The 12,645-nt window shown below is 36.6% G+C and overlaps 1 protein-coding gene across 4 annotated transcripts; it reads right to left on the minus strand.

Moving 5' to 3' along the window:
• Positions 1–2,674: 2,674 nt before the first annotated feature.
• Positions 2,675–9,977, minus strand: RNF6 (ring finger protein 6). 4 transcript variants are annotated; one of them, XM_083361795.1, is made up of 5 exons: positions 9,584–9,977; positions 8,691–8,826; positions 7,391–7,595; positions 6,765–6,857; positions 2,675–5,516 (listed from the first exon to the last, which is right to left on the minus strand). In XM_083361795.1, exons 3-5 carry the CDS (start codon positions 7,578–7,580, stop codon positions 3,895–3,897), a joined length of 1,905 nt encoding a protein of 634 aa, XP_083217921.1. In that variant the 5' UTR covers positions 7,581–7,595; positions 8,691–8,826; positions 9,584–9,977; the 3' UTR covers positions 2,675–3,894. The 4 variants fall into 4 exon arrangements, with proteins under 4 accessions (XP_083217921.1, XP_083217920.1, XP_083217919.1 ...); XM_083361794.1 differs by having other exon boundaries at positions 9,394–9,977; XM_083361793.1 differs by having other exon boundaries at positions 8,703–9,977.
• Positions 9,978–12,645: the final 2,668 nt, after the last annotated feature.

Here is a 12,645-nt window from a genome sequence, read left to right on the forward strand (position 1 = left end):
TTCTGGTCTATAACCTGAGTGTGGATCATCAGCCAACTCTGAATCCATCTGGTGGTGGTACTATCTATTCCATATTGTTCTATCTTACCAAGAAATAGGCTGTGGTCTACTTTGTCAAATGCCTTACTGAAGTCCAAGTATACTATACCCACAGCAAGGATCCAGTTCTCTGATCAACTAATTTAATCAAAGAAGGCAATAACATTTGTCTGGCATGATCTGTTTATAACAAATCCATGCTGGCTTCCAATATTTTCCTCGTTCATTTCTAGATGCTCATGAATCCATACCTTGATTATCTTTTCCAGGATTTGCCAAACTGTCTGTAACGTCCTGGATCCACTTTATCCTTTCTGAAGATTAGAACCACATCAGTTTTTCTCCAGTCCTCTGGAATTTCCCAGTGCTCCAGCTCTGAAATATTTCATTCAGTATTTCCAAGATCTGCCAGCTCCTTCATTACCCTAGGATGTAAAGCATCTGGTCCCGGAGAGTTAAACTCATCCAAAGCATATAGATATTCTCTTAACAATTCCTGTATTCCTGTCCTGTCTCCCAGAATGCTGCTTTTGATAACTTGGGCTACTTTTTTTCCTTTTGTGTAGACAGATGCAAAGAAGAAATTAAGCAGTTCAGTTTTCTCCCTGCTGCCCATCACCTTTGTGCTATCTTCTCCCATTAGTGGACCGACCATTTCCTTGACTTTCTTCTTGCTCCTTAGCATTAAAATAAACTTTTTTTTGTTATTTTGGGCATTTGTTGTAAGTCTTACTTCATTCTGAGCCTGTCTTCCTGACTCCATCCTGGCAGATGAGGCTAGTTGCTGGTATTCTGTTCTAGTTATATGCTGTTTCCATTTTTTATACTCGTCTGAATTGTCCCTGGCTGTCAGAGAGCTCTTTGTGCAATCATGCTGATCTTGTCTAGAGTCTCTTGTTTTTCTTTCCCTGTGATGTTGTTTTTGTTTGGGCTTTTACGAACAATTTTTTTATAGTATCCCAAGCATTCTGTATTTTTCCTCTTAAGATTTCCATCTATGGAATCCTTCTTATTCTTACCTAAAGACAGGCCTATTAAAGTCTAAAATACCAGTCCATCTTTGTTGAGTTACCTGTACCTGCATTATGGTGAATTCTAGCATGATATGGTCACTTTCCTCCAAAGTTCTTGTAACTTCCACTCCATCAACCATTTCATCTCTTAGTAAAAAATTACATCCAGTATAGCTGACCCTCTAGTCCAAAATCAGTGAATAAAGAATCACAGAATTCAAGGAGACTTAGTGGACATGCAGTCCAATGCACTGTTCAGTGCAGGATCCATTGGTGTGTCTCCATGGATGACCATTTATCCTACAGTTGAAGATTTCCAATGAAGAAGTCACTATTTCATGCGAAAACCTATTCTACTGGCTGACAGCTTATATGATCAAGTTATTCCTCCCAATGTCTATTCTGAACCTGCTTCCTTACAATTGTAACACACTGTGTAACACACCCTCTGCAGTGATAGAAAAAGTCATCCCGTTTTTGCTATAACAACCCTTTGATATTTAAAGAGTTGCATCTCTCTCCCAAGTCATATAATGCAGGCTAAATGTATCCAGTTCCTTCAACTGTTCAGCATAAAACTTGTTTTCCAGATCCTTCACTATCTTGCTAACCATTCTCTGAAGTTTTTATTTTATTTTTATTTTAATTCCATTTATATCCTGCCCTTCTCCGAAGACTCAGGGCGGCTTACAAGTTGTTCCAACTGTCATTATCCTTTTATCTAATTAATTTCAGTGCCACCCAACTCCATTCCTTTGCTGGGCAGCCCACAATGTAGAAAAACAAATGATAAAAAATATAAATAAAAATATAATACGGGAAATAAACAAAATGGCAAAGCAAACGTCAAAACATACTAAGATACGACAAACACAGGTCACAAGAGATTCCATCCACCTTCCCCAAGGCCTGGGAGAATAGCCAGATTTTTAAGGGCTTCTGGAAATGCCTTCATGGTTAGGAGCATTTTTGAACAATGATGCTTAAACAGGGCACAGTAGTTGAAATAGGCTTTGACTAGGACAGAAAAGAGTAGAATTTTTCCCATGATTTGTACCTTGGGCTTTTGTTAAACGCACCCTAATATAACATTTAGAGCCATGATGGCACAGTGGTTAGAATGCAGTATGGTAAGCTAATTCTGCCGACTGCCAGGAATTCAATTCTGAGCGGCTCAAAGTTGACTCAGCCTTCCATCCTTCTGAGGTTGGTAAAGTGAGGACCCAGATTGTTGGGGTCCTCTATAGGCTGAATGTAAACCACTTAGAGAGGGCTGGAAAGCACTATGAAGTAATATATAAGTCTAAGTGCTATTGCTATTTATCATTTTAACATCTGGAATGGACTGCTGGCCCACGTATACCACGATCAAAAAGGATTCTGTATGTATTACTTCAACAGAAAAAATATTTCAGGAAATGCTGTTCACCCCATTCTATGGGGAAACAACATGCAAGACATTCTAAAACTAATTGATAGACACCTGTCTTTAAGCTATTTATTACAAACCAAGCTCAGCAGGTTCAACTAGCTGCAAGAAAGAAACAAGCAGTACATTTCTTATTAGATTTGACATCTATTTCCTCACTCATATTTTAGATGACATAAATGATTCGCAATGCTTCCATTTTTGTAATTTTATTTCTTTAACGGGTATTGGTATAATATGCCTTCAACCCAAGAATACGGATGTTTCTGATATATTACAGTAAACATACATTTTCTCTTAACAACAAAATCCTCTGGAAGTTCTCCATTTTAAGATAACAATAATTGCATGCTTTTTCTTTACAGCAAACTGATAGTATTGCTTTTTTTTTAAAAAAAAAAAGGAACCATGCATGGTGTAAGGAAGTACTGATCACTGCCTTTGTTCATGTACAAATTAAAATTCTTTTAAAATCAGTCTGTCTTTATGTGTGTCAAATGCATTAAGTATGTTGGGTGGGCAGTGCTTTGGATTTGAAAGGAAAACAGGGCTGCACTCAGATATCAATCTTCTTTTGACAAATCGTTTAACCAAAGCCTCTTTCTCAGGGCTAAACTGAGATTATGCTGATCTGGAACAAAGATTGGTGTATGACCAAAGAAAAGACCACACTTTCATGAAGTTGCCAAGGGCTGCATGAGCACGCCTGCACATTCCAAAGCATCATTTTCCTTTTGTATCCAAAGTGCTACACAGCCATATTAAATATATGCTTTCCTTTCTGAATGTTTTGAAATGACCAAAGAAATGGCAAGTATGGATTAGCAATTATCCACTCTAATCTCATGGCTGAATAGGCGAAAATACAGACTGTCCAAATCAGTTGAACTGAATTTCAGTTGATCTTAACGTTTAAACCTTAACGTGTCAATGAGAAATTGTATAAAAAGCATGCAAAACTCCTAGAAAACATTTAAATAAAGCCAAATTTGCAGTGTAGTCCATAAAAATATACACTGTATATTAAAAGCACTTCAAATAGCAAGTACCTTTTGCCAGGTGCCCCAATGTTAATTCTTTGGCAACTTAAAAAGGGAACTGTTTATAGAATAACAACATTATTTTATAACTGCATAAAACAAATGGAAATCTCAATAAAAAGTATGTTATTAATAACATAAACTTCTGAATTACACAAATGCTGTGCATAACAAAATTATATAGAAAAATATAATTCCATTAAGGTAATTTGAATATTTACTCTTATACCTGTACTTGGAAATTAGGCAAACCCTTTAGCAAATAATCAGATTTTCTCCTACTTTAAACATATCTAAAACAACCTCTTATTATTCAAAGTCAGTAAAAAAAAAGAGGCCTCTGGATTTGAGGATTTCACTACTGCTCACAATATTAAGTTACTACAGGTTGCCGACAAATTGGACAAGTGGAATTTTCAGAAAGCCAACGATCAATACAATGAAAATGGAATTCATGCATGCATGGTAATTGCCTTAGCTTGTTTCCTACAACATATTCATTAATGCACACACTACACATCTTACTTATTTCATCATCTTCTGAATGGGGATTCTCGTAATTCCGGGTAGAAAGATTATCAATCTGGTCTTTGGTCAATCCTCTCAAGTTGTCACTAGAATCTTCTTCTAATAAAAGATAAGGTACAAGGCGAAGGATGGGAAGTGTTCCATTTTCAACAAATGATGCTCTGCTATTTGGGGTATTATTATTTTGCTGGTGTTGGATAGAATTTGTTTCTCCCTGCCTTTCCGTGCTATCTTGATCAGTTAATGTATCCTCAGGTGAAGTTATATCAAATTCACTATTTAAAGCCCTGAAGCTAGGCATTGAGGGTGGTATATTTGACAAGTGCTGACTATTGCTCTGAGTTTCAGAACTTGTTTCTGTATCCATTAAGGAGCTTAGCTCTCCAAATCCAGTCATAATTTGTCTTAAAATTGATCTGACAGCCACTGATGAAGACTCACCAAGCCCAGTATCTGACGCCCTATGAAGAGGTATCCGTATAGTGTTGACATATGTCCGTATTCCTGCATATTCAGATCGTGAAACATTCTGAACAAATCCTTCATTATCACTTTCAAGAGTCACCAAGTTGTCTGCCATGCCTACTCTTGAACGAGTTCTAGAAGCAATACTGTCACGATCTCTATTTTCTCTGGGACGAATTCTCCTTACCTGAAGATCTAATGTAATACTAGGATGCCGTCTAGGTGCAGATGCAGCTCTTACAGTTTCTTCCTCTTCCAAAGTTATACCCAGTGACGATGCTTGTTCCTCAGTTTGTTCTGGAGAAGGCTGGGTTGTGTGTGCCCTATTAGTTCCTGCATGTATTTGTTGCATATTGTCTGGCTGCCCATTTTCCAAAAGAGATTGGAACTGACCTCTAAAAGTTGATCTTAATCTTAAAACTTCTGTCCTTTGCCTTGAATTTCTTCGGGTTCTAGCTCTCCCTCTGTAGTATCTTACTGGAGTCACTCTCTGTGTTCTCCTTTGCCTAATGATGTTGTGTTCATTGTCATCTAAAAGGCTGTTAGGTGTTGAACTTGCTGAACTTCTGTTTCTAGCTCCAAGTCTACCCGAGAAGAATCGAGAATTTTCTTCATCATTCTGAGTCAGCAAACCACCAACGTTTCCAATTCCTGATGAGACAAATCCATGGCCAACAGAATTAGCTAATGTCCTGCTCCTAGTTCGGCTGGCTACTGGACTATTTGCAATTACAGGTCTATTTTCCATATGCATTCTACTGGAATGGCCATATAAGAACTCATTCAGTTGTTCCCCAGGAGTATTATCATTGTTCTGTTCATGGTTTATATTTATTTCAAGACTAAACCGGAATTCTCCACTACTTGGGTTTGCCTGGCTTACAGCTCTCCAAGTCTGGTTTCCACTCTGACCACTATGTGTGGAATTTTCTGTATGATGAAATGTGTTCAGCCACTCAAGCAAGGAGTTGCTGGTTATGTTTTCCCCAAGCGTCTCTGAATCTGCGGATAATTTAAAAAATACATTTTTAGGAGTTTGGGTTTGATTTCATTTAGATAAGGCAGTTAAGTATGAGTGTCAATTGATAATATAAATACATGCTACTTATAGAAATAATATGAAGCATAATCCAATATACTATTCTTTTCTATACTATTTCACCGTAGAGAGCTAAATACAATTTCTATTTTCATGTCAATAATTGCTTTCAATACTATAACACATGAGCTATGTCAATTACAAAAAATAAGATAGAGATTATAGGCATATATTTATATTTATGTATTCTTTATTACCAACAATGTTTTGAATAAGTATTTTTTTTCAAAGTTAAAATAATAGAGTTTGTTAAATTTCATGTTCATTAACTGACTAACTTCACGTACTTGCTAAAGTTTTTAACAAGATGTTACTTGGTCCAATGTATAAAAAGAAAGAATACAAAATGGTATCCCATCCTATAATAAGCAATGTTCATAATAAGATGGATAGGGCAAATAGTTTCCAGTTAAAGAGAAAAAAGATTGATATGATCTGAAATATCCCTAGATTCTTCAATTACAATTTATTTCAGATGATTTTTTTTTCTTAAGAGTATGCCTTCTTAATGCTCCTGAGAAAATACAGAACATCTATCCCTTCAAACAAGGTATGCTCATTAGGCTTCACCTTCCATCTAAACATTCACCAGCCACATCCAAGATCTAGTTTGGTTTAATGGTTAAGGCACCAAGCTAGAAACCAGAAGACTGTGAGTTCTAGTCCCGCCCTAGTCATTAAGACCAGCTAGGTGACCTTGGGCCAGTCACTTTCTTTCAGCCCAATTCATCTCATACGGTTCTGGTGTTGGTGAAAATAAAAGGAGGAATGTATGTTTGTTGCCTTATTTATAAAAATAATAAAGGTGGGGGAAAATAAAAAATGGACCAACTATAGCAACAGCATAGATATTTTGCAGCTTTTGCCCTAGAAATAATCAAACATTTTCCAACAAGCACTTTTTTTTCAAAATTCCAACCCTGATTTTCCTTAATTCCCTTCTACAGTTCTCCACAAATAATCCTCTTCCTTAGCCTCAGAGAAGCCCATGAAGCATGTTGGCTGATGATTCTAATATATTTTTTTGAACCATATATATAATTTGCATTTTCCCCAGAACTATAGAAAGAAAGAAAGAAAGAAAGAAAGAAAGAAAGAAAGAAAGAAAGAAAGAAAGAAAGATTGATTTAGTTTATATCTAGCATGATTACCTTCCCATTCTGTATTTTCTGGCTCAGACTGGGATGCCTGATTTTCCTTTGCACTTTGCAAACGTTGCTGCAGCTCATCTGCTGTTATTTCCCCTAAAAGAGTTCATTTTACACTGTTAATTTTATTTATTATCTGAATGCACATGATCAGGCAAAACAACAGCTATTACAACTGATGATTTTTTTAAAGAAATAAATGTAAAACCAGAATGGTAAAAAACCTATTAATATGCATAAACCACAAAAAAAAACCTTTAATAACTTTTCCTTGCAATTATAAGTCATTTAAGAAACTGTATTTGCTCTACCTTGTTTGTATTTTCTGTAAGCATTATCCAAAATCAACCAAAAAAAAAAGATTAAATGAAAAGAATTTGCAATACGTAGTTTAAAAATGCTGATAACAGGAGAATAAATGAAATACAATTTAAATAAATAGAAATAAATGTATCTCATTTTCAAGGCATATTAGTAACAAATGGTACCACTTATCTATCATGCCATAAGATACAGTATATTCTGTGTGCAATTTGAACATAAAAGTATTATTTGAATTCATTTTAATTATCAAACTGCAGATAATTCAGGATTAGATTAGATGTAAAGTATTTTAAAGCAAGAGTCACCTGGAGTCCCAAGAAGGTTACGATCCCTCATCAATCTGTAGTCTTCATCACTAAGTGCATTAATGAATTGATAATAAGCCTCCTCTCTGTTGAGGCGTTCCTGCTGCCATTGCCTCTCATTATCACCACTGTTATTCTGCGAAGTGGCCTGTTCTCCATTTTCCCCTGAGCAAGCTCTGGAACAAGCCATTCTGGAAGAAATAAACTATTTTAAAAAAGGGAAGAAAAAAAAATCAAGTGATTTATCAACTGAATGTTCCATGTGGCTTTAAAGTTACTAAAGAAGAAACTAACACAATGTTCACATATTTGTCAATTCGATGCACGCATACAATGAGCTGTACTTAATTTCTTTGTGGCATAGCATGAATTGTGGAGTAAGTTCCAAGGTACATAATATAAATCATTTCACATTAAACATATATAGAACTGAACTTCAGGTTTTTGTTTGATGTTAAGAGTGCTAGAGATTTTTTTGGCCAGGTTACAACTGATAACAATCCACAGTTCAAAATGCCATTATGCTACAGTATCAGTGCTATATGCCATTACATTTTTCTTAATCTATCTGTTTGGGGGGGGCATCTTCAACATCAGTCAAAAAGGAAAAGTTAGTAATAGCTAATTGGAATAGCATCAAAAGCAAAATATACAGATAGAAAACAAAAATAAAACTCCAGATGTAGGCTCCCATAGTTAATCAGCTGGGTTAGAAACTGCACTGAAATGCTAGTTTTAACCTGTTTGCAGAACTGCAGTAAATGGGGTTATATATACTTCCAGGCAGACTATTCCATAAGTTGGAGGTTATTACAGATAAAATCTGCCATGTCATTCTTTGTCTGCAAATATCACAAGGGATTTTTCAGCAGACCCTCTATTAATAACTATATCACAGTATGTCAAGTCTATTGTGAATGCAGAATAGCATGTTTTAATTTCAAATGCAAGTTGGTCATCACTCATTCCTTCACCAGTTACATATCCTGCAAAGCTCTATTAAAATTGGTTTTATAAATGCATTTTGCATTTAAAGAATTGTGAAAATCTTTGCTTAGCTACTAGGTAATGTGGCCATTACCAATTGCCAAATACCCAAATTATACTACACAGAAATATGAGACAATTAATTTCAATAATTAAGAGAGTAAAGAACTTATTAAATGTGGGTAAGATTTATTCATTTACAGAATTGAAATACTTTTATTTAAAAAATAAATGCATTCAGGTATTTAAAAGCCAATAAAAGTTCATATGAATGAAGAATCAACTGTTAAAGCAATTCTCAAATCAATATTACCTTTTTTATTACTGTTTTCCTAAGGAGAGAAAATGATGATCTTAACACTGTGTAATGTTGATAAACCTCTGAGGTATTCAGGGCATTTTCAGTTTTCCAGAGTTCTTTGAACAGGGAATTGAATTATATATAAATCCTATTCATGACAAAATAAAAACATGTGCTGAATATTTTGTGATAACAGGCAAAAAAATATTGATCAAGAGGATAATCAGACTCTCTCTCCTCTATTTTGTTTATTGATTCACCTTTTATAACATACTATCATGACTACTTTTCTTTAAAAATGCAATGGCAGCAGATATATCATATCTGTACAAGTCCTACAGTTTTAGAAATAAGAACCTGCCATGGCATAAAGCAGTATCACTCATATCAGACTGCAGCCTTAAACATCCTTTTGATGCTCCTTTTTATGGATATTCATTTAACAATATTAAATCTTGACAACCCTATCTCTTATGTGAATAGATCGAGGAATAAGAAAGGCTGGGACACTATCCCAGCAAAAAAAATATATGCGACTAATCCACAAAACTCGTTAAACTTAACATTCTACTACTATTTTCCTGTTCTACACAACTGCCAGTGAACAGGGTTAAGAGCAAGTTAAAATGAAGAGCCGCATTCCTTTGCCAAGGACTAGTTTCAGGAAACAGCAAATAAATAGGCATTGATAACTGGAAAAGGACTAATTTAATACCTTGTACAAGGATCCTAGCAATTTCGGGATCAATGTGACTCCTTTCCTCCTCCGACTATGAAAAGACACGTTCCCCAATAACAGATTTTTAATCTACTACAACAAAGGAGCTTACAGTCTAGCAACTTCACTGTAGCATAAGCTTTTGCAGACTGATCCTTTCCCAAGGCATCTACAATATGCAGCATACCAAAATTTAGGGTTTCCTCTTCCTTTCTTTACCCGTCTGGATTTCTCTCCGTCTTGGCTGGTGGCGCGGATCTCTTCCCTCCTCACCTGGATACTGAGAGGAGGAGAATGATTAACACCACGACCAACCAGCCACCCACTGAAGAATGAAATAGGGCTAATTTAGCATCCAATTTGACTACTTTAGGCCGGTAGTCTAAAGGTAAGTTTCTGTAGCAGGCAATTGCCCAGAGATCACAGCTTCACCAGGAAAGGCTAAACGGCAATTACTTATTATTATTTTTTTCTTTCCCCGTGCCTGCCGAAGGCTGAGCTTCTTACAAACCCATCACAGTCCACGTTAATCTTCTCCGAGCAGCGGCTTCCAAAGAAACTGACAAGACCAACTACCAGTCGTTGAGGTGCGGCACCGATGCAATCCCGTCGGGTTCTAACGCCCTGAGTTCATGGTTCCAGGGCAAATGCGCACGCGCGAACACCCCTTCGTCCGCTGAAGCTTCTTGCGAGAACGGAAGGAGCGACGGGCTTTTCGAACCGGCGAGTACTTTTTCCTGCCAGGTCGCTCGTAAAAGTACACCGGAGACCGAGTCGCTGTGACAGTCTTAGGATGGTGGGCCGGCGCCTTGCTCAGTATTGCAACGGGTGACAGAGAGCGAGCGAGCGAGCGAGCGAGCAAGCAAGCAGATTTTTTATTTATTTATTTTGTGATACAATATTTTACGTAGTATTTAGAAGGCTTTGACCAGGGGTCTTCAAACTTGGCCCTTTTATGACTTGTGGACTTCAACTCCCAGAATTCCTCAGCCAGCTGGGAGTTGAAGTCCACAAGTCATAAAAGGGCCAAGTTTGAAGACCCCTGGCTTTGACTGATTGCAAGACAGCTATGTGGGATCAGGATTGATTAATTCTCGGATAGGAGGCCACTCAGGAAGGTATTTTCCATCCTGGGAAAACGGAAAAAAAAGTAGTAGAAGTAAACAATGGCAAGCTACTTATATGGGTAGCAAATTTAAAATTATATCATTCGTCATTCTACAGCAAGATTGGATAATGGAATATTCGTGAAAGTACCTGAGATCATGCTATAATTTGTTTCCATGAGGGTAACTGATACTTCTTTGTATCTGATCTGCATACCCTTGGTGATCAAACCAATCAGTCCTGGAGGAGATCAACCCTGACTGCTCTTTAGAAGGCCAGATCCTGAAGTTGAAATGGAAATACTTTGGCCACCTAATGAGAAGGAAGGACTCACTGGAGAAGAGCCTAATGCTGGGAAAGATCGAGGGCAAGAGAAGAAGGGGACGACAGAGACTGAGGTGGCTGGATGGAGTCACTGAAGCAGTAGGCGTGAGCTTAAATGGACTCCAGAAGATGGTAGAGGACAGGAAGGCCTGGAGGAACGTTGTCCATGGGGTCACGATGGGTCGGACTCGACTTCGCAGCTAACAACAACAAGAGCATGTTCTCGTACCTGATCTGTAGATAAACCCTTGTTATGCTCATAAAATGGTTAACTCATCTGGAATTAACCCAATTATCTGAATTTGCATGCCACCCCAACCAGAAATTAATCAATTATGATTCACATAACACAAAATGCTACACAAAGTGTAGTTAGCTATTTTTTTATTTAGTATGTTATATAAAGACAGTCTGAAAAGACAGGCAGGTCTCAATTAGTGCAGTTAATCAATTCCATAAAATGGTCACATTATTTGAATTTGCCCTATTTGAAGTGGAAAATTGGAATATTTTCTGTGGAAAATACTGTAATTGGTTCTGGCTTGATGGAAATAGGCAATGAAAATTTAAAAAATATTTTTGTATGTACTTAAATATTACAGTAAAGCATAAAAATATAATTTAAATTTACCAATCTACTATAGATTTATACAGTTCAACAGTTATTGTTTTATGCTATGATCATGTTTATGTCATTGAATTGCATCAGATTTTTGTTCTTATATAATAATATGCCTATTCCTTTTTGAAACTGTACTGCTTTTCTCTGACGAAATCTTTTTTCCATTTTGCACATAAAGATTAACAGTATCTGAAACCTCAAATACAACTGTGCAGGCATTTGCTTCAATTGCATACACGCTAGCCTTGAATTAACTGAATTTTGGGTTGCATTAAATGTAATCAGGCATCTGTTTACAACTCATACTAAATTAAATAATGTGTTATTTTAACTCACATGAACTTGTATTTGTATTGTCCCAGAAAGACACCCCAACACCAAAAAGCAAGCAATGACCCTAAAATGGGGAAGAGTATTGCAATATCTACAGTTAGATATATTGTTTCTTCATGCTCAGTGGTAAGGCTTTTTCAGATCCCAAAACTTAGCCTTAGTCAATACCCAACTAATTTTGAAAATTCACATACTCCTCTCCTGCCAAATTATTAATTGCTTGCAGTCATAATAACCAGTAGCCATGCTGCATTCATGCCTCATACATAACTAGATCATTTCAAGAAACAGCATGTTGTGCAAATTCATAATCCTTCAGATTATTTTAAACTGAAGCATCCTAAATCAATTGTTAGAAGTACTTTTCTGTAGACAGGTCACTAGTTCTTATAATAATCCAATTCTAGATTAATGGTCTTGTACTACCCAGTCAGTTGTCTGGAAATAAGATTTAAGCATAACTGCTAAACAAAATTGTCCCTCAAATGACAAAGCATGTTTTTGAAGGACTTCATTAAGCTGCAGTATTCAAGCCATGCCTGCTGCTACCTGCCTGGCTGTGGGGAAGGGGCTGTGTACATACTAAAGCTTTGACAGTACTTTCTGGTACCAAAAATTTAAGTAAAAAATTTAAGTAAAAACAGAACAGAAGGAAGCAGGGGAACCACATTCTCTGAAATGATTGTCATTTATCCAGTTAGTATATTTATTCTAGATCAAAACAGTAAAGATTACGTAGTAACTGACTGGGTTAAATGAATGAATGAATGAATGAACGAACCTTTTAGTACAACCATGTATACATTGAGATTGGCTAAGCCTCCCTTCGTGCCCCCCACCACCACAACTCACAGTGACAACAG

This window comes from Vipera ursinii, assembly GCF_947247035.1.
Source record: "Vipera ursinii genome assembly, chromosome: 4".
Lineage (NCBI taxonomy): Eukaryota > Metazoa > Chordata > Lepidosauria > Squamata > Viperidae > Vipera > Vipera ursinii.

Coding starts and splice junctions, on each gene's coding strand:
- RNF6 (XM_083361795.1), bottom strand. CDS start 7,580: ATGGCTTGTTCCAGAGCTTGCTCAGGGGAAAATGGAGAACAGGCCACT. Junction 6,858..7,390: donor TAACCTTCTTGGGACTCCAG/GTGACTCTTGCT, acceptor GAACTCTTTTAG/GGGAAATAACAGCAGATGAG. Junction 5,517..6,764: donor AGAAAATACAGAATGGGAAG/GTAATCATGCTA, acceptor AATTATCCGCAG/ATTCAGAGACGCTTGGGGAA.